This window comes from Geospiza fortis, unplaced genomic scaffold (assembly GCF_000277835.1).
Source record: "Geospiza fortis unplaced genomic scaffold, GeoFor_1.0 scaffold130, whole genome shotgun sequence".
Lineage (NCBI taxonomy): Eukaryota > Metazoa > Chordata > Aves > Passeriformes > Thraupidae > Geospiza > Geospiza fortis.
The window spans coordinates 13,126,899-13,150,605 of record NW_005054300.1 but is presented as its reverse complement, the minus strand read 5'-3'; the positions used below and the strand labels follow the sequence as shown (position 1 = coordinate 13,150,605).

The 23,707-nt window shown below is 36.9% G+C and overlaps 1 protein-coding gene across 1 annotated transcript in view; it reads right to left on the bottom strand.

The window, feature by feature from the left end:
* ADK (adenosine kinase) overlaps positions 1-23,707 on the bottom strand; it is a 269,341-nt gene that overhangs the window by 75,307 nt on the left and 170,327 nt on the right. Inside the window, exon 8 of the mRNA XM_031061789.1 lies at positions 2,214-2,384. Coding sequence (XP_030917649.1) covers positions 2,214-2,384 — 171 coding nt within the window. The remainder of the gene's footprint in view (positions 1-2,213; positions 2,385-23,707) is intronic.

Genomic DNA, 23,707 nt, shown 5'->3' with positions numbered 1-23,707 from the left:
ATATACACAGACACAAAAAAAATCCTGAATGTGCTTGTAGCTGAAATTCATATGGGAGGAAAGAAAAAGCACCAAAACCAAGGGTGGAAGCTACAAAGGCAGAACATGTCAGACTGAGCTTTGAGTTTTGCAAGTACTCTTTATCAAAAACCATACACAGAGAGCAGAATTACTGACAATGAGAAGACACAGAAGCTACTCAAAACTAGAAGTACATCATGCCAAAGGCACGGCTTCAAGTCACACAGAAAGACAAGACAATAAACCACTGCAAGCAGCATTTCAACAATTCCAAAGCAGCAATAGCCAGCCGGAAGCTGAGACTAAAAAGTGACCAGGGTTTCATGATTAGTGTAAGGAACAGAGAGGCTGGAACTCTGAAGTATTTATATATATTGTACTGCCAAGTTTAAGGACGATCACTAAAGTTTGAGTTATAATCTTTTATCCTGAAACACACCAAAATGCTTCACAAATTATATACAGAAAATGCAGGGAGTCTTTCAACTTTAACAAACACAACAGTACTACACAATATTTTTGACAGCAGGTGAATAATACCATAACAAACTGAAATGACAGAGGAAAATAACCTAGTCTGAATAAAATTTCTGAAATGGGAGTGTCACCTGTATCATGGGCTACTGCTTATATAATACCCGAGTGCAAAAAAAGCAACAACCTATGAAAAATAGCACCTAATGAACAACTCAGATCTGAATTATCCTAATAGGTCAGTGTAGCAATATTTATATAAAAGACCCTCAAGTTTTAAGCCCAGAAATTTCTGTGAAATTCTTCTACTCTAAAATTATCTAGATTTGGTATTACATAATCTGTGAAGTCTGACAGGATTTTGTGTCGAGATTACAGTGCTATTTAATAAAAATACTCAAAACCATCTTTGTGAGGACTATATCAAGAAAGATGTACAAAGGGAACAGCTGGAAATAGCAAGAACATGTCTGGAAAATACTTTTTCTGTACAATTAACCTTAGTTAAAAGGGTTTCCCTTAGCCCATGCATTTAAAAACACTGCAATTTCCCTTGTTTTAAAAAGAAGTATTTTAATTTTTTTCAGTCCTATCTGTATCTATAAGCTATTTAAGTATGGATAACAATGTTAGCCCCTATGTGGACATGCGGACAATAGTTTAAAAACTGACTTGTGTGGGTGCAAGTCCCTTTGTCACAATCAGGAATAACCACTCACAGGAGTAAGTTGCTTTTCCATCATTTTCCTGTACTCCTATAGTTATCTTGAGTGACAAACCCACATTTCATTTAGGTGTGTCACATATTTCAAGGCTTTTTTCAACCTTTTCCTGTTGAGAAAACTAATAAATATTTAAGAACACTTTCTAAAGTGAAGAAAAATCAAAAATGATGAGGGAAATCGGAATTAATTTGGTCTATTAACATGTACTTCCAGGCAGAATTTCATGCAATCTGTTTGCCAACTTACACAGCAAAGATAAGCCGCCTTCTGATGGGCTGCTAGCCCATCCACCATAAAATCAATGAGAACCTTTCCTTTTAAACCAACTCTCTATTTCTTAGTTTTCTCCTCCCACTTCTCCCCAAAGAGTCATCTTCATCAGAGAAAATGCTATTAATAGCAGCACTATAGGTAAGGAATCGAGTTACAGGAGCTCAGTGGCAGCCCTTCATATGTTTTCTTGCAGCAGAGTTAAACTCAGGCTGAGGACATTATGCACATGGACAGTTATTACAAAGCACCAATGTGTTGGGTGTTTCCTGCTAGAATGAGCAAGTTGTAAATCTCTAACAGGTCAAGTGACATCTTTGGCATCTACTGAAATATCCCAGTCCAGTGACCACAGATTGAACTTTCTAGTGACACCTCACGTGGTCAGATTCCCTCTATAAAAAAAGAAGGACCATGAATTACAGAATCCTTAAGGTTGGAAAAGACCTTCAACATCATCAAGTCTAACCTCTGACCATTACCCCATCACTGGATCTGCAGCACTAAGTGCCATGTCCAGGCTTTTCTTGAACACCTCCAGGGATGCTGACTCCACCACCTCCCTGGGCAGTTCGTTCTTGACAACCCTTTCAGTGAAGAAATTCTCCCTGATATCCAACCTTGAGGCCCACCCAGAGGCTATGTTCTGGGGAAGCAGGCTCTGAGACACAAACCCCAAAGTGCAAGAGACACAAATCCTTCCATCACTCTCTCAAGACTCACCGTTTCATTTCCAAAGAGAACATCCACGTAAGGCATGACCTTCATCATTGGCTCTTTGTAGAACTGGCTTATAAATGGTGCAGAAAGATTCAAGCTGAAGATCTTGTTGTTGGCAGAAGCCTGAGCAGCCACTTTTAATACTGCTTCTGGTGACACTGTCAGGAAGAATCCCTGCAAGCATCAAAACAAATCATGTATGTTACTAATTTTATATTAGGTACCACATGAAGCATGCTATTTCTGTAAAGTCTCTCCCAGCCCACGTTTGTCATACACGTGCACAGATAAAAACTGGGAAATACTGCCTTTCCATTAAGGTATTAAAGAGATGACAAAGCATCTGCATATGCCTAGCATCACAGCCTTTCAAAATGAAATGTAACTCCTTACCTCTGCATTCCATGGACCACACTTTCCCATGGCACCTTAGACTAATGTTCATATCTTAAAATGTAATTTATTATAATTCTAAATGCCCCTTTATAGTACTAGAGTCAATCAGACTCTGCTGCTTAATTCCAAAGTCCACTCTGATGGCTCTAGACACAGCTAGGAGACTAATGAAATCCCAAACCTCAACATCAGTACCTTGTTTACAATAAAGGCCTTGGAAATGCTGACTTTGTAGCACTTGTTACTGTTTTGCAGAAAAAAACCCAGGGGTTTTCATGTTTCCACATAGGTATTTTATTTGCCCCCTTCTTCCAAAAGTACTTTCCTTTACTCAGAACATCCACATTTAAGTAAGTATCAGCTTCCACAAATCACTACTTGTCTACTAAATTGTGAATGCTGATCCTATGAAGAACAAGGCTGCCATTTTGAATTTAGCATTGCAGATGGTTACCCCAGCACACATGTTCAGATCCCCTACAGTTTTATTAATCTACTAATTAAACAAAGGCTTGGACTTGCACTAATTAAACAAATTCTGTATGTTTTGTTTTTATAATTCTAAAACTTATTTTACCAACTGTTCTCCTAACTCAGTAAATAATAGCAATTTTCAAGCATGAGCAGCAAGTGTTAAATTTAAGGCCAGAAATAATGTCTAAGGCACAGTGAGAAACAACTTTCAGGAGGGTCTGACACATAAAACACCATCTCAGTTCTATCTATAATATCACCACCATGACACTCCAGAAGATACACTAGTGACACAGTCTTATTTTCCAGTTTTCATCCATATGATTATGCCTTTGAATCACAGAATAGCTATATCTTCATCCCGCATACTTCAGTTATCAGATCATTTTAGGCATCCTAATCACTAGAAAAAATAAGTCTATAGATTAAAGGCTACTTTGAGAGTACATCTATTTATTTCTCCTTACTCCACACTCTCCAGTCTCAAAGATACATGACTGATTTCAAAATCTGGGCACGATTTGCTAGTTGACAATCAAAGTCCAAAGGGCACAAGAATCCTGTGCATGCTGTGGAGCTAGTTAGTACTCTGAAGAACTGGAAGCCTGTAAACATCCAAGCCTCTTTGCTAATTTTACATTCAGAAGAATTAAAATGAACAGTTTCTATAACTTCTAATCTCCATAGCAATCTCTACCATCATTTAGTATTTTATGTAATGAACAGAGAAATGGAGTTTTAAAAAAACTGTTCCAAACGCAAAATAAAAATCTTTCAAGGGTGATGTGTTGCCAGCTCTGGATAAATGACAGATAGCTCTGCAATGGTCTACATACATAGTAACCTGGTCAAATAATTAGGCCTCTTACCAATTTTAGGCTGAAAACTTCATCTAAAGTAAAATACATCTGATTGTAATTTAAGGTAGAGAACACTATCCCCATGAGATCTAACTCAGGCCTGCATCCAACTCCCTTTTCCTTGTAAAGGCATCATAAAAGTGCTGAGATACAGATAGGAGAGTTTGCTTTTTAGATCCTGCAAAGTAAAGGCCAGGAAATCTCAAAGGCTATTGCTGTCTTCTGGGTTTCTTAAAAATCACTTCTGCCATTTAATTGCATTCTTCCATGGTTTTGTTTATATTTTTAAATAACTGTTTGACATTAAAACATCTAGAAATTAAGAGTTCTTTGTATGACAACTCTTTTCCAAGTATAACATTTTTTGCAAAACAAAATTGTAGCAGTACAATCCACACAATGGAATTAAGAAAATAGGGAGAAAATAAAATTTGATCTGAACAGACATTGATTTAAAGAAACCTAATTCAGTCCCCCTCTTCAGGTATTTAAATTGACTCTGTCTCTACTTTTAGTAGAATTCCATGCAGCTATGACCAGTGTAGTTACAGTAACACAGCTTCCTAAACTTAAATTACAACCAGAGAAGCCACAGGCCACCCTACTGTGGCATGCTGCAATTGTGTACAGGAATGAATTCCCCTAAAACCCCCAGGTTTTCTTATATCTCACTGGGATTCAGAGCAAAGTTGCTCTGTGACTTCCACAGAAACTCAGCCTGCAGACTCTTGCAGCTGCCTCTGCTTTTGGTCCAGACAGATGGATACAAAGGAATGCCTAAGCCAACTACTCTTGCCTACTCTAACAATTAACTGTCAGCCAACATTAGCTTTGAGTGGGAGAATAAGTGTATCCTGTACCACTGGTATAAAAGACTGTATTTCACCAGTAGGAAGCTCTAGGCCCACTAACAAGAAGGCTAAGAGGCTCCTCAGAAGATATTCTATACCTACCTACATACCTTAGACTACTACAGAGAGTTTTGGGGTCCTATTTACCTGCAAAACTCAAACTTAAAACAACCATGAAGAAAATACCTCTAATCAAAGGATGAGACAGCTAACAAACAGAAATTCCAACAGCCTGGAAAATGTACATTACACAGAAAAATTAAATTACTGTGCATGTATCTACCTTTGTGAAGGAGGGGGATGCTGGTGGACAACCAGCTCAGTATGAGCCAGCAATGTGCCCAGGTGGCCAAGAAGACCAATGGCATCCTGGACTGCAGCAAGAATAGTGCAGCCAGTGAGAAGTGTGGCAGTGATTGTCCCACTGCACTGGGCACTGGTGAGGCCACACCTCGAGTACTGCTTTCAGTTCTGGGCCTCTCACTTCAGAAAGGCATTGAACTGCTGGAGCCAGGCTCAAGAAAGATCTAGAAAACTTGTCTTACAGGAATGGGTGAGGGACCTGTTTAGTCTCAAGAGCAGGCCCAGGGGGAACCTCATTGCTTTCTACAGCTGCTTGAAATGAGATGGCAATGAAGGGAGGACTGGTCTCTTCTGCTCTGCCTACAGAGGACAAGAGGCTGAGAACTGAGACAGAGGAGACTCAGATTAGATTTTAGAAGGGTTTTTTTCACTGTTAGGATGGTCAGGCATTGGAATAGGTTGCCCAGGGATGTGGGGAAGTCACTATCCCTGGAGGTGTCTAGGAGGCATCAGGGTCTGGTGCTGGGTGATGTGACAGTGGATATGGAGTTACAGTGGTAGTGTTGGGTTGGATTTGATGATCTCAAAGGTCTCTTGCAACCTTGATGATTCTGTGACAGAAGGACATGTGACAATTGGGCACCACAGTCACAGGAAGTGAAAGGAATATTGTACACTAAGAAAACCTATAAAACATTAAAGGCTATCAGATATATTAGCAGAACACAGCATTCCTTTGGCATTTGCTGATAGAGTATACCAGATGCTATTGCTTCATGATGTGCTACTATTTTCTGCTGCTCAAAATGAGTGTCTTTTCTATGCCAGGAGGAAGGTACCATTATACCACAAGCCAGAGAGCAAAGCTGAACCAAAATACAGACCAGGAAAATGGGATGGTAGATTGAATTATTTATATGCATGTTAATATGTACACATGCAGAAAGCAATACCATTCTTAGGCACTGTAAGCAGTCCTTTTATTTAAGTACAGTCCTTTGGTGGGGAAAAAACCCCCATTTTCCTTGTGGGATAAAAAGAAACAAAAAGGAAGAAATAAGAAAAATGCATTCATGTATTGCAGCCACATGGCTATGGGAGATACAGTCACTTATTTGTAACTTAAGAGCTTTTAAAATTCAGTAAGATGCATACAACAGAGGACAAAGTCATAGAGGATGTTACACTAATCTCACTCCTACAATATTCAGGAATTCTTTGATGCACCTCATAAGATATGCCAGGGTACTGTGAATACTGGATAGTCTTTCCCATTCACATATTTTTTCTTTGTAGACACTAGCATTACCAGAAGGATTTGGTGAGTTTACACACCAGTAATTTATCTTGTAAGCCACCTCTCTCATTTTTATCACAAACACAGACCCAAAAGGTTTCTTCTGACCTACCTAAGCTCTTACAGCACCAGCTATAGCAGATGTGAAGGCAGCAAATTAAGGGTGTCGAAAGTGTCAGCAGCACAGAAACAGAGAGTGTTGAAGAGATGAACTCTTGAAACCAGCACAACTCTGGCTGTGGTGAATGCATTTCTGTATAAGGTGTTCTGTCCAAGCTGAGAAGCCTTGCCTTACATTCATGCACATGAATTCAACCAGATTGTGCACATGGAATGTTTGCACAATCAGAATAAAGATTTTTCTTTTTTTCTGAGGGAATATTTCCAAACAAATGCAGGACAAGATGATAACAAACTGCCTTGCAATTTGGGATTTATTACTGTTTAATAGTAAAGAAGCAATATTGCCTCAAAAGCATACAGCGATAATAAAAACTGGGATTTCTTTCAAATGTACTACCTGTTACAATGCATTTCTTTCTTTCTAGCTCTTCCACTTTCTTTGCCACGCCCATTTGCAGAGTGGATTACATGAAAAAAAACTTTATCATATGAATGACAGGATTTTGAACCATGGTATTCTGAGCTGATTTGGGAATGCCATTTGGTAACAATGTAAAATCAATAAATCATAAGTGTGAATCCAAATATTTAATTTTCAGGAAAACAGATACAACAGTCTGCTGCCATTTAAGACAAATTATATTCTGCCAACAGGAAAGGAACACATCATTTAATCCAAAATTATTTTATAGCAAGCATTTACATAAAAATACAATTATGACATCACAGTCCCATCCATCTAAAGGGTGGAGTTTTTCAGACACATAGAAAGCTTGACAGTTACACAGTGACAGTCCTGATAAATACCGCAATTCAGTAAAGCCCTACAGAAATCATCTAACTTCAAATGTGCTGGCACTTCCAGTGAGAGAGTGAGAGTGCTGAGGTGCTAAAAAACTTGCTCCATTACATGACAGACACAACCAAGTCAGAGCTTTTGGACCTGGTTAAGTTTCCTACATTCTGCACACAAAGAGAGCTTGAAGCCACACACTTGGGCACAAGAGGCATCCCTCAGCTCTGCTCTGCCATCAGCATCACCTGCTGCAGTCTAGCAAAAGCACCAGGGCTTGGCAAGAGTGAGGACAAGCACACAGCTCAGGCAGTCCCTGAGCTGGAGAAGGAACCACAGGTAAGTGCTCCGCACCAAAGGACTTGCACAAGGCTTCCAGGTGCTCTCACGACCAGAAGAGTCTGAAAGACTTTTGTATTCCAGCCTCTGAACTGCCTGAGCACAGATGGGGTGCAGCCCATGTACCACCCACTGTGAGACATGGCAATGAAATCATCTTCCCTCAGAACAGGAATCAGAAGGAATCTTCTTGGAATGACAGAGCAAAAACTCTTCATCTGCCTTAGTACTTATGTAAACTTAAAAAAGCAGGGAGCAATTGAAAAACTACCTTTAACATTGAAACATCTGAGCACATTACTTGCAATGTGCAAGACTGTCAAGTTAGCAGATTTATCGACCCCTTATCTCTCCAATCTCTCTGTTTTGAGCATTTATATTTGTAATCTGTTCCTGCCTGAAATTATTGTTAAATTATTTTCCTTACTGAGCTATGCCAGAATAGTCATGATGATGCAGATAATAAAATACTCACAGTATGGGGAAAAACCCTTCAGAAATAATTAACAAACCCCTACAAATTAAAAAATCAACATGACCTTTACTAATAAAAGTTCTTGTGGCTTTAAAGTAGCATTTTACTTTCTCTAGAAAGGACAAAAGCTCTTTGTAACTATCCACTTGGGAAATGTTCAGTCTGTAAATTAGTGAAATACATTAATGCTATTTTACTCTAGGTACCTGCTCTTCCTGTAAAAGGTAATTTAGGAATTTAGAAAGTACCTAGACCTAGTATCAACTGCATTTTTGAATTATATTTTATCTCAGTGATAAATCTTATCTCAGTGATCAGCAAGCAGTTACTTAATGAAACAAAACCCGCTGCTTTTTGTCCAGTTCCTACTGGAGACAGTTGTTTTAAATCAGGAAGCAAGGACAGCAAGAATGCAACAATTTCTCTGAGTAATTGTTTTGGCTTGTTCCTGTATGCCTTGTTTATTTTTATGAAAGTATTGCTTTATAACTGGAAAATGACTAAGCCATAAACTATTGTTTTATCATTCTGAGTGGCCAGTGTTTCTGTTTTTGATAAAAGCCAAGTTTCAAACAGTTTTCAGGAACATAGGAAAAAACCTAACTGTCAGTAAATGTGCTTATATTGACCATGACATTTTCCTCTGTGATGGTGCCAACATGTCAGAAGGAGAGGATTGCTTTCAGACTTGAACAGCTTCTTTGTTGCTGAAGTGAACTCTCATTATTGCCATATTTGTATCTATCAGTAGCAGAAAACCTTCAATATCTGGCATTGCATGCTAAAGAAAACAATTATTTTATGCATATATTACCAATCTATCTTAAATTTTAATCAGTTTGAAAATATTTTTCAATTCTGTTGACTACTGTTTAAATTTGGCCCTCTCCGGGAGTTGTTCTAAGCCACGCTAAGGACAAAATAATTGTGTGACTTTACTTAGGAGATGTGTACTCACAGTGTAGATGTGAACTTTAACAATGAGGTGTAACTCATGTGCCAGAGAGCAGTAATATACCTACTTTTGGCACAGAGAAACATCATCTCAAATAAATAAATTCTCCTATTTCCCTGAAAAGTACTAAGTTAGTTAAGATCTAAATTCATCTTGCCAAAATGAGCAATTTGGTTTGACAATGCTCCCTTAAGTCGGCCCCTCTGTGAAAAAGTAAAAACACCTCTCAAATATGCTCTCTCAAATTAAGTATATAGTTTTACATGAGTTTATTAAACTCAGGGAGTGAGATATATACATTTAATTATACTGAATTTTTAACAAAATTTTGGAGGAAGTACTAAACATCATCTGGGAGATAGGAGCCCAGAGATTTTATTACTTTGATTAATAATTCAACCTCTTTTGCCTCTGTTTACCCACTTGCAAATAGTTATAATGATAAATGCACCTCCATTGGCAGAACCAGTGTGAGGTTTAATTACTTAACATTACTGAAATGACTGAAATTTTGTGTTGAAAGGTATTATAGAGTATAGGGTATTACCATCAATAAAATATAAGCTGCAGATCAAGCAAGCTATGATAAAGAGCAAGCCACTTCATTTCTCCTAGTATCCCAGAACCACTTCACCACACTTTTTCCTTCATTGAAAACCAATTTAATCCTTACTGAGAAAGCCATGCATCTTAAAAATTGTTAAATTGCTGATTAAAGAGAGAAACCATTTCTTTCACCTTTCATCCTTTTAAAATAACTCTTTATTAGGTTTGTCTAACTCAATTATTAATATGAGGATAATGTTGTGTTTAGACCAAAAAGCAGACTTGGACACATTTTTTATTGTTTAGTTAATATCCAGAAGTCTAAAAATTGGCATCAATATTATTGATGATGTTTGGAACAATGAGATAACTGGTTTTCAATCTTAATTGACAAAATTTTGAGCACAATCCCAGGATCCTCATCCTAGCAAATAAACACTTGAGGAAGCACAGAATAAGGTATGGTTAATTTAGGCCCTCGATTATAGTGCAACATTTGCTTTTTTGTATATGGTTAGTTCCATTAATATAATGTGGCATCTCATAAATTATGTAAACATCAACCATATGTTGAATTCATTCAAGTTTGGTGTGTACATAATATTTACAGTGTATTAGTAAATTGAGAGAATCTATGCAACTACAAATGCATAGAGAATTTCTAATTCTCTAGACAGTTAATCCTCAGTTTGAAAGATCTCTAAGTAAATACTTTAAACAAGCCCATTTCTTGCTTATTAAAATAGCCTTGAACAAGAAGAGAACAAATAGGAGTATTTGCTTAATAAAATGTGCTTATATTAGCACAATGGTCTGTTTCAAGAATACAGGTTAACGCTCAGAGTGAAACAATGACTGATATTAGTAGATAATCACTACTGACTGACTGGGTGTCAAAAGGAAAAAAAAAGTCTCACCAAGCTCTTGCTTTATACAGGCATATACTGCTATACCTGTGGCCTCTCTCATGATCCCCAGGTGATGCAGAGGAATGCAACAGTTCCATAACATAAACAAACATGAGAATGAGTCCAGCGCCCTGGACAGTAAGTCCATCTTACAGATTCCCCTGTCAAGAATGTGGTCATGGTACAAAATGTTTCACTGAAATCCAGGTTTGAAAGCAGATACAAAATAATAAAATATAGGTATCTTTCTCCCTAAGCACTCTAATCCTGAAACATTTCAGCAGAAACCTTTCTTCCCTCCCCCAGCTACCTTTGAGATCTTGTAATTTATAAGAACATAGCAGCATGGGGATTAAATATTAATCAAAGTCATTACCATCATCGTTAGAACATATTTCAAGAGCCCCATAGAAAGAGCATATTATTTCACTAATAAAGATGGTATCATCAGAAATATGTAGCATGGTAGGTATGAAGAGGAAAAAAGAAATGATCAAGTGGTAAGTCAAAAGATTTCTGAAGCTTATAGCACTATTCAAATGCTAACTCATCCTTTAACTGAGTCTGTTTAAAAAAGGCAGACTCACCATGGGCAAAACTGAGCTCTATATGGAATCACAGAAGCCCACAGTATATTTAAAATAAGTAACTTTGCTGAAGGAAAAAACCCACCTACGCTAATAAAATAAGTCTTTTTTAAAAGAGGGACCCAAACTCCATCAATATATTAGTGAAATTCGGGAGCAGCTCCAAAGCTTCAGTGGAGATCTGAATTCATTTGGTGTGCAATGGGGCTTTCCAAAGTACAACCAGGGCACCTGAAACCAACACTGCTCAAAGGATGACTTATTCTTTGCATTAAAGAAATTACCAGCCTTATTAAATAGTAGGACTTCCATTATTTGCAAATTAAGGTGTAAATGATTAATAAAACAAATACCTCTCCCAGTCCCCAAGGTAAATCCTAGCTGATTTTATAGGGCCTACATATTACTTTCATGTTTAAGCACCACTATTGCATAGAATTAAGGGCACAGTGCAACAAAAAGCTCAGAAGTTCTAAAAAAAGAATGGGCATAATAATAATAGATTTTTTTTTCAATTTCTGGTTTACCAAGTCATGAGAAAGTGAGTTAAATATTTCTTTCAAGTATCACTCTTCTTACAACTCTATCCTCCAAACCACAGTTCCAACAGGATGTCTTTCACAGCAAATATAACATTTAATATGAACATGCAATTAGGTCCTAATCACTTGGATTAATTACCACATCAGGGTTTACAATAAAACATTTATTGCTCACACTTCCACACATTAAAATTAATTATTTAAAAGAACATTAATGTTATTGCTTGGCCTTTTAATTTTCATTATAGAAAGACTCTTACATGGCTTTCTTTCTGAACACAAGTAAATGAGGGTCAGGATCTATGCTAATTCTAATAATTATTAATATAGTTGAAATGTGGACAGATGCTAAGCTCTAAACAGAGATATCTTCACTTAAATTAATTTGGGCAATAATAACTGGCTTAAATTAATTTGGGCAATAATAACTGGCTGTAGAATATTTTGAATACAATGAGCTATGTAAGTGTTTTGCATTAATTATTATAGCTTGAATAAGTACTTCCTTCAAATTCCAAGGGTGAGGGGGAAATACCCTTAATTATTAGCTTTTTAGAACCAAATAACACTTACATTAAGTTTCTATTTCTAATGAACTTATGAGTTCATACCTCAGAAACTTACTTTTAATAGCACGACCACTACTGTAACCAGGGAGAAGAGAGTAAGTCTTTTACTTCCAGATCTTATAGCCTCAGGGGAAACTTCCCTGCTAAGACATTATTTTCTGCAAAGACATTATTTTTTGTAATGTCATATTATTTGGAGAGTAAGAGACTATAGTAGGGGCTTCACTTTGCACTGCTATTCAAGATGCTTGAATACCCTAAGTAGGTTTTAATCTTCCACTGAATATTTTCCATGCCTCTCTACCTGAAACTGACTCCACTCCCATCACATTATTTGCAATGAAAATCACAAATTTTCAGAGAAAATCACACTCCAGATACATGAAATATGATAGAACAAGTATTTTTTTCCCAATAAAACTAAAAATGCAATTTAAAAAAAAAAGTTTTAGATCAATAAAAGATCAGGTTAGATGCTCAACCCATGACAGACAACTAACCTTTCTTGATGCAGAATATCAGTGAGATTCCAAGTCAAATGATTCTCAGAACAGGAAGCCCCTGAAACTTAGTGAGCAAGTACCTGTGTTCCCTAAGAATGTGTGACAGCACCCCCTTGGCAGTAAAGGCACCAGGGACCTTCTCAGCCTTCAGGAATAGGGACCCCAGCTCACGGGACCCAGGTGCTTTCTGTGCATGCTGTGCTGTGTTTAGCACCAAACTCTCACCCGAGGGTGGGCTCAGGGAACACTGACTGAGGCTGCTCAGACATGCAACACAATGTGATTTTTCATAGGAGGATTTTGTGCTACTGATTTTAAAAATGCTGTACATGTTACAGATTTCTTCTGAAACAGTAGAAACACATGGGCACTATTTTTTAATGTATGGCAAAAAATGGATTTTGTAAACTGCCATGTAAATTAGAATTTATAGATCCAAATCAATTTACAACAGTGCAGAATACAACTAGCAATGAAGAAAATTACTGCTAACTAATAGTTAAGTGACTTCTTTGGACTCATTTAAATCTCCAAAACTTTTACTTTACGGAAACAAGGTTACATTCAAGGAGATACTTCCAACATGGCAATTCTAGTTTTATAAATCAGACCTAACCTCCTGAACCAATGTCTCTTCTTATCCAAAGTAGTTTGTGTGGTTTAATTCAATTGGCTTCTTTTTCCAATGTTGAAGTGCATAGGGAAAAAGAAGAGTTCACGTTCTTAAAAATGGTATTTAAAATTATATAAATCAAACTGCTTTTGAAACTCATGTGAGTTTTATAATATTCAAAGAAATTTCACATGGAAAAAGAATTTTCATGACAGGGATCAAACATCAGAACATCCTTGGAAGTATTCAAAATGACTGAGCACAAAGCAACTGAAAACTTCAGATTTGCTCTAGCAAATCTTTAGGGGTCCCTTGCAACATGAATTACTGTAAAAACCTATGATATACTAGATCTGTGCATATTTGAAAAGTATGGACAAAAAATATGTGGACAAACAGTCTCCAATGTTCTATCAGCTTCTAAAAAAGAATCTCAAAGCAGAGCATCCCAAGGGGTCCCTAACAACCAGAAATTAGCTATTTTATCCTGAAACAAACTCCATAAAATATATGCACTTTGCAAACAAACCACGTAGATGCATTAGAACACCTTAGAGTTTGAGATCCTTCTGCAGCCCTTCCTCTTCACATGGAGCATCTCTGAATTCCAAATCATTAAGTCAACGTGATCTTAATAATGCCTACAACCCTATATGTAGATAGTCCTTTGAACAGGAATGAGCTCTGTTACAGAATATTAATCAGAATATTAACTATGAAAAAATGCCCCCTGTTCTTTGTTACCCTTTGCTTGAATCTTTGCCCATTCAATTTGTGTCCCTGAAAACAGAGAAAATAAGAAAAATAGACACTAAAGCTACCATAATGTATTTAACAGTGTTAACTTGTGTGCTAATTTATACACCATAACCATGATTTCTGGATTAGACTATCACTGAATAACTTTGACATATTTGAAGCACATGGCTAAGACAAATGAAAAAACACTCTTTTTAAAATCAGCATTTGAACTCATGTTTCAGTGCTTTTATAAGAAAATGAAGATGGGATCTCTCAAAATCACCTACTTAGTTCAGAGAGTTTTTAAATCCCTTCCTTATGCTAGATAAACAGAATTTCTATTTTTTTAAACAGCCAAACAAGAACATTTTGAAACTATGTAACAGAATAACCTCATTTTAGGTTAAAATAAAATTATTGGGCCATGTCAAAGTAAAATGCAGCATGCATTCTTCAAACACGGGAAGTGTCTACCTTGAGTTTTTTATATACTTTTATGCATCTGTATCAATGACATGCTTTCATTTACAGAAAAGTCAGATGATTTGGTACTTACTGGAGCTTGCTCTCTCTTCAGAACAGCTAACTATGGAAATGAAGGATTCTCTTTTTACTCCTGTCCCTACAATGCCTCCTCATCAACATCTCCAGTCCAACCCAGTTATGAATCTAGTTAGAAACCAAAGCTAGCAGAGTGGTATCAAACACTTCTGTAAATAATGAGAAACAGAAGTGATGATGGTACCTTGAAACCAGCGCTCAGCAATCATAGATAAATTCTTTAAATTTCTTCAATTTTCTGATGTTTAGAGCTCTAATTTTCTTCAGAAAGGCAGTTGAGACACAAATCAGCCATTTTTACAAAATTTGCCCTGGGGAGCAGTATCTATATGGTACAATTTAAGACATCTTCTGCAGAACAAAATTAAGCTTAAGAAGTTTCCTTCTGAAACAGATGTTCAGAACTGGTACAGATCACAGAAAAACTTATCACAACAGTCACATTTACCCATAGCAATAATCACTGATAATCTAAGGGTTAAGTAGTTGGCAATGACATGAACAACAGAAAAACTTATTTGACAAGATTCCACCCTCATTCCAATCTCCACCAAAGCATCAATTGTAATTATAAATTTTCACCAAAGATGTCAGATTCTTATGTTAATCTCTGCACAATCTGACATTGCCATTCTTCCACGTGTATAGATGTGAACAGTTATCATTTTGTTTGTATGTCACCACAGACAACATAATCAATAGTTTTCATATCTTTCTGTTCATACTTTTTGTTAAAATGAATTTCATGAGTGCTGCTTACTTTTGTTCCACTATGAAACTTGTTACTGCTTGAATAGAGAGTACTTAATCTCAACAATAAACATTATAATGTATGATGGAGTAGTCAAGGGGGAAAAAAAAAGTTTCAACATTTTTTTTCAGTCCCCATTTTAACAGTCTGTCCTTATCAAATTAATATCTAACAACAGTGGCACAAATGGAACACAATGGATGGCTTTGTTCACTTTATTTGTACTAATCTGAAGCACAAACTGCCTTTCACTCCTTTTCCTTTTATGCTCCGTAATTCTGTAGTATGGAAATCTTATTGCATGAAACTCACAGCAAAAAATTTTAACTGGAAGTAAGTGGTTTATAAAATATTACATGTCTGGATCACTGATTTAAAGAAGATCCACAAACAGATGGATTGCTTGTGTATTGTTTCCATATGCAAAGAGCCACCAGGAAGGCTGGAGAGCTATTCTTTCTGACCTGTCACTCAGGTGAAAGAACCATGCAGGCAAATTCAGCTCTCCCTGCAGCTCTACAGCAGAACTCCCTCACCTCTGAGCTGTCAGCACAGTTGCACTGTAACAGAAACAGGCACTGATAGATTTTCATAACAGTTGCAAACGACACTTATTGAAAAATTGTTCATCATAGGACAGTGGCTCCCATGCAGGTAAACTTATTCCTTACTGTGCTGATCCATTTACCTATTCTTCATGGATGCTACTTTAAAAAAAGGTAATTTTTTTAATCAGTCACCAGAGACACAAACTGAAATGCAAAGAGGATAATAAATTTCATGCTGGCATAGGCTTTACTTCAGCTTTCAAAAATGAGCACCAATGGTGACACTGGTCTGGATTTTATGTTTGCTGAACTTGAGTTTGGAAGCTGACTTTCCAGGCACCAGGCAGGGGAAGCTTCCCTTCCAGGCACCAAGAGAGACCAAACTGCTCCAATAGAAAGAACTCCCTTTGGATATAATGACTTAGCTAAGGTTTGAGGCTCTAGCTTCACCAAATGAGTACTTTAGACACTTAATACCCAACAAACAATGTCCAAATCTTCTATTGCCAGCACTGAACTGATTTTATCCACTGTGAACTAGAACGAGTTAAGAATTCATCCACACCTTACCAGCTTACAACTGATAGACATAAATAATAGAATTTGCTTATATCGCCTAACTGCTAGGTTTAGCCAGAGGTAATTACTGTTAGAACCTGCAGGCCTGGCCTTGTCTAGAAGCAGAGAAATTACATGAGTTCCCCTTGAATGAGAGCCTCAGGCCTGTGAAGCTTATGTACTTAACTTTGCAAATCCAACAGGACTCAAGTCTAAGCCTAATGTACATCCATAACCTTGGAGTAATAATACTTCAGGCTGCTGAAACAGCAGACTTCAGAGAACGGTTTGCAGCACAGCAGTACTTCTGTATATTTGTAACAAACAATCTCTGAAGTGTCTTCTGACCCTTTTTACTCCTGATAAACTGCATTCATACACACAGGAGTTGCAGAAGTCTTCCTATGAACTTGCTTTTCTAGCAATTTGCTCTCCACAACAATTTCTCATGTCTCACGTATCCTGCCATATCCCTGCCACTCTAATCCTGGAGCAAAGGAACTTCAGAATATTCACTGGTAATAATAGTCCTTGGAAAATATTCAACAATTTCAAGACTGTGATACATTTTAGAATTCAGATATTTAACACCACTGATGACTACCAATTTTCCACAATTACCACCATAACCATTCTATGAGGATTCTATGCTGAGAAGAGGATTCAGATGACCAGGAGATGCTAGAAACTTTTATAAAACATCTTTTGAATGTCTGGCATTTTGACAGAGTAATACTTTGTCTGCTCTTCTGACTGCCAGCTACAAATTTGTATTTGTCTTTGGATATTTTTCTTAGGGCGAAAGAGTCCCTTTTGAGGAGACATGTACCTTGGTTTTACTGCAGTGAATTATACATCTATTCAGAGATCATGCTCTCCCAAATGAACATCCAAGCCTGCTAAAAAAGTCTGCCAACATACTGTGAAGATCTGGGAAATGGCACACCCTCACAAATGCCAGATGTAATTCTGCCCACAAGAAAAGTCAGATGGATTCCTCCAATAAATTCCTACTTCTTTTGTCTGCCTCTTGGTTGATATATGATACCATTGCAGATGTATCCAATTTTATTAAAATTTGTCCCATCAGCTCTACTCTAAAAGAAGAATTTTCAGATTTACCCTGGGTTTGTGCACATTTGTTAGAAGTTGATTTTAAGCTGAAACCCAAGTGTTAAGCTTTATTCCATTTAGTTCAGCAAGGTCCATATCTGGTCAGGCAGTCTTCTATGTTTGTGGGTGTGAAAAGAAACTCTATTTTTCTAAGATTGCTTGGATATTTGAGCTCCCATCTCAATAAATTTTTCAGTTAGCCATGAAACTGGAACTATTCTGTTGAATTTGGCTAAATTAGAAAATCTTCATAAATAGTGAGTTGAACCTACAATACATCCCAAGGGACTACATGCAAGCCACAAAGATCTCCCACAGCTAGCTCTTCAAATCCTAGCAGAAGCTTCACTAGAGAACTAAACTGGAGAATAACAGTTTTTAGTGTTTAAAAATTAATATTGAAAGCTTTTCTTTAATGAGTGGCTAATAAAGTACTTCACTATGGAGATACTGGTAGATCTGTAATTACAGATATCACTCAATTCTCCAGTTCCAAAGATATCCCTAATGTTAATGAGTACGCAGGAAATTCACACAGTTGAAAGCCAAAACAGTTGTCTATGGTCTTTACTCAATTTGACACTAATAAAATTGTGAACTACTCTAAAAACCTCAAGTCTGAAAAATCACCACGTATTAGAAAAGTATTCATGAGAAAGTTAAATAAAGTGACAATTCAAAGTAACTTTGAAAAGGCTTTTTGAGTGACTATTTACTAAAATTTAAAGCACAATAATTTACAAGCAGACATATACACTGGAGAACAACTTCATTTGCTACAAATTCAAGACTTTCCTAAGAAGGAACACTGAGGAGGCTGGGTCAAAATTTTTTTAATTGGGAAGTATTAAGGCTTGATATTGAGCTAACATTGTAACATCTTGCACTGAATTACCCATATATTTAAAGACTGATGAAATAACTCCACATAAATAAATTCCCCTCCTTCCTCTAACCCCCCAAAATACAGCTACAAAAATATGCTGCTTGTTCAGCACTGCTTCATATACAGAAACTAAGCTTTTCATTCAACTGGCCTTTCTCTAGTATTACTACCCCTTAGAAAAGCTTGTGTTTTGTTTCTAAAAATGACATTTTTGGCATTATGCCCATGTTACTTAGGATTCTGAAGATATTGTCCACAGTCATCCTCCCACTTACAGTCATTCATTTTGCAACTAGTGTTTGCAGAGACTGATGATCTAGAAAGTCCCTTGTGGTAAGATTTTGTATTCCACTTTCTTTTTTCTCCACTGAGGGTAGTAGGCTCTATTCTATTCACATTTAAAGAAGCATGGAGTGTAAAAGTTAGTGATGCCCATGGGAAGATACTTTTCTGTTTGGGACAAAGAAGAGATTAATATTGTGTGAGAAACAGGGAGACAAATTTTAACACAAGTGTGAAAATGAATTGGGGTTACCATTTTTGTCACTGTAGGGTCACATCTGGCCTTGTGACGGATGAGTCTTAGTCTGTGCATGAAATTAATACACACAAAAAACTTTATTAATGGAAGTACTAATTACTCCAAGATGATAACATACCTTGGGTATAAATCAGATACTGCTCAAGAGTACACCAGGGATAACTAAGTATTGTTACATGAGTGCCTTTCTCATATGAGAAACATACAGTAAAGATTTTATACATTTCAGTTCTTGCAGAAAACTATCTAAAAGCATATTGGGGCTTCCTGTAGAAACAGAAAATCTCTGAAAGGGGCCTTTAAAGTTGGCAAAATCAGTAAATTTAATCTATCCACTTTCTTCTGACCTTTAAACCTGACCTGAAAAAAGTGTTCGGCAACATAAATTTGATCTCTAAAGGCTGCTGCAGATCTCATTTTCTGCTGTTTTTCCATTAGGCATTTATGGGACTTGCTGGTGTTACAGGGGACTAGTAAAATGTTGAAGTAATCCTGCAGTTCCTGTGTATGAATTCAGCTTTTCCCAGTGAGATGACAACATTTTTTTTGTCTGCCAGAGTGTTTTCAGATACTGGAGAATAAGATTAATACCATAGGTGTGATGCTATTTTTTTTTTCATTTGGTAACATTAACCAGATCTAGCAGTTCAAGTGTTGAAACAAAAGAATTCTTTCCTGAGCCAATAAGGTGGCTTGGTGCACATCTGCACTAATTGAAATCACAGCATGGCTTTTCAGGATAGGAATTGTATCCAAAGCATACAGAGGATTTGAAGATCTTGGTTGTGTGTTTGTACATTCTCACAAGTGCAGAGGAAAGCAGCTGCTTCTATTTATGAACTGTGCTAATGCATGTGCCCCAACATACCAGTGACATAATGTACAACTTAGCAAGCTAAAGATTGGCCAATTGTTTTAATAAGGAAAAGGAAAGGACAGGTATAAAAGGCAAGACAATAGAAAAAATTTGTAATAAAGACATCTAATTTTCAAGTAGCACATTCTATAATTTATGCTATAATTTTCAAGGATTAGAGCTAGAGGATGAAAATAACAGGTTAATACATTATCCTGCCCTTTCATCCACCGATAATGGCCCCTGACTTCCCAGTTCCCTTCTCCCATCTTTTTGGCTATTGCACTTTTTCCATAATACAGCCACCAACTTCCAACCCAAATTCACTTTCTACTCATTTTATGCTACAGTAAATTTTGATGTAAATTCTTCTTTCTGAAGTGTTCTTTTTCTCTTGACTTTTCTAACCTTTCCCTTTTAAATGCTCTTACCTAACAACTCCTTCAGCTCCTCTTTTGCAAGATCCCCTTCTATAGTAGTGAACATGGTTCTACAGGTGGGTTTAACTTATCCTCTGCCCCCCTCCTGTTTTGAGGTAATCATCACCAAACACATTTCAGCTGACAGTGGAAGGGCCTTTATTTCTTCTCTTTTCTCTGTTTTAGTCCTGCCTTACTCTGTCCAAGCTGAGATCCCTATTTTCAAACCACATTCTCAAGTATTTTTTTACGTTGACACTTGAATTGTTTTAATAGTTGCTGCAAAAAATTTCCCTTACTTATTAGTCACACAGCTTAAATTGAGCAGACATCATCTTATTCCAACTGTGTTTGAAAAAGAAATACAAATAATTTTCCATTCATCACCTTCCTGAACTGAGTATTTGGGATTTGGCTTCTCTTTCAGGCTTTGATACCCATCTTAAACCAGATTATCTGTGAGCATACGCTGCTTGCTACTTCACTTTTGAAACAATCAGCTATCTTCTTTTATCCCATTCTGTCCCACAAGCAGGTGGACAGCTTCCTGTAAGCTCTCCTTTTCCAGGTCCACTATAAAGTTTTTAGCACTGGAGATTCTGGGAATTCTGGAATACTCAGACCAACATCATTGCTATGTTCTTATTTTTATGCTCTGTCCCTACTGTACAATCTGCAACAGGAAAATATTTCTCTGAGTAGCATCCCAGCAGGGCTTGGATCTGTCATTGGGCTCCAAGGCACTACAACAATAGGATGAAAAAAGAATAAATCTGTGTGAAAGTTTATAGAGAAAGTTCCTGAGACAGAGAGGAAGGAGCACAGTTTTGAGTGTGTTTTACTCCATGCAACTCACACAATACTGACCACTGTCAGTCCATATGCTGAAATGGCAGTAAAACAACAGAAGTAATGGAGGTGGGGGGATAGCTGCAATTCTTTGGTTCAACAGCAAAAGTAAAATCACTCATTATTGATTTAGTCCTGGAAAACTATAAAAGCATTTCTATACAATAATTAAATACTGCACAGCAGAGGGAATTACACCAAAGACAGTTACGATCCTGACAAGATTACAAGAGAAGTTAAACTTAGTTCAATCAATGAATTTCAGTGTCAACAGAAGAAAATTAAGATTGTGATCACATACAGTCATAAGCATTCCTTTTGGAAAAAAAAATCATATAATTAAAGGTGCTAGTTTCCACATCAAATTCCACTTTGGATGTGGTTAAATTCCAGCTTGGTTAAGTATTTCCTGTCTATTTAATTTCATCCTGTAGATCCAGCTGCACATAGTTATTCCACACTTCCTGTTCTAAACTATCACACAGTGCCATTGTGAGTTATTGAGCAGCTTCATTCTTTTTGATTCTTTATATGATGTATCAATTACATCATCTAGAAAGTGCTTTGAGACTTTCTGAGAAGTCACCAGAGATGTCAGGTTGTATCCTTAGCAAACAACATGTAGTGCAAACTTTCAAAAACCCCAACTTTCAAAAGGTACTATAAGTAAAGTAGGAATTGTTAGATTATGGCAAATTATGCAGAGTGACCAAAAATAAAAGCCAAATAAAAATTAATTCCAGACCGAGTTTTCAGAAAAGTTACCTCAATTTCATCATAAAGATGCTGCAGTTTCTACAATAGTATTAGAAGCAAAAAAAGCAAGGAGATTTAGAAGAAATTATACAAAACTAAAAAATTGATAACTGTATTTTTCTGTATTTCCTCTCTATCACTTTTTTGCATTATATAAGAAGTACATGACAAAACACAAGTAGGCCTTGTCAATCACTCAATAATTCTTACCAGCTCACAAAGGCCCGGAGAAGCTGAGTCCTCAGATAACACCTGGTCTAAAAGCCTTAAAAACATTTAAAAATACTGATCAATATATAAACCTGCACCATATATAATCCCCAAAGGGAATCAGTTCATTTTTATGCTGTAGTAAGAAGAAGAAATAGCAGTCCTTGACTACCCAGCTTCCACAGACTTGGTAAACCTGGGCTTACCAAACAGGTTGCTGCTATTTACAGTTTTTAATTTGGGATTCAGGCAAATAATCCAGTATCATTTGTTCATACAATTCTTTTATTTCCTCCATAAATCAGGACAACTAAGGCCTCTCTGAACTGAACTCAGAAACCAGGATCCTTTGACAAGCAAAGTGGCACAATCCATCCTTTAAAACCTTACATGGTTATTTGTGTGTGAAGGAAAAAGAAACAGTGCTCTAGCCATGAACAGGAAACAGGGGGCACTCCAGCCCTTGACCAGAATTACTGGTGATTCCAAGCATTCTCCACAGGTACCTCAAACATGCAGCACTCGCTCAGTCACAGGCACCAAGTCTGTGCAGGGAACAAGAAAAACATTTTTGGAGGACATCACCTTAGACATCACCTCTAACCACACAACTTGCTGATGGGCACATGATTCTTGTGGGGAAGTAAAAAGAGCACGAATATAACTTCAGTAGAATGCAGCTTCCTGATGTACCTGGACATCACTGAAAGAACTCCGCACAAATATTTTATATAAATAAAGATTAGTTGGCAGCAACCTTTTCCCCTTGTAACCAACACACAGGAGCATAGAACTTATTCTGGTTTCAGCCTAGAATACTTATATAAGGTCCATCTACACATCACCACGCTTTTCTCAAGAAACCTAATTATAACACCACTTTTCTATGACATTCTAACAAACAGATTTCATCATTCAAATGGTTTGAACCAAATTAATGTTCTTAAAAAAAGTCGGTGCTCACTGTATCTCTAAATCTAGACAAACACAAAGAACATATGCTGCCTATGATACCACAAGGCATCAAAGGGTTTGGATGTGGTAGCAATACTGGTGGAAAATCCACTTCCTACCAATACCAGGGACAAGTAAGACGTTAGTAAGACTAATTAGTAAGCCACATTAGAAAGACAAAGACTTGCTATGATTCCTTCAGCACATTTCAGACTAATGACCCACAATAGTGAAAGACCTATTGGTTTTACAATGCAGATCAATGCTTCTATGCAGTGAACAGCTTTTCTTGACTTCCACTATACAAATTACAAGTTGCTCTGGAGAAATGGTAACAGCACACTAAGTAAATGTAATTTCTCCTTTGTTTACACTTCTGTAAATCACAGTACTAGAATACCAATAAAGTTTCTCCACTCAAGTGAGGAGAAACGAAAGAACTTAATACCATGCAAAGTTGCAAACATGGAAATACATGTCAATGAATCCATGAATGTAAAAAAAATCCTGGACACATAGAGACACAACCTGGGAGACATCAGCTAAGCTATTTTCACATTCAACCTCAAATCAATTTTACTGCAACACACACATAATGTTTCACATTGGGATAACTTATA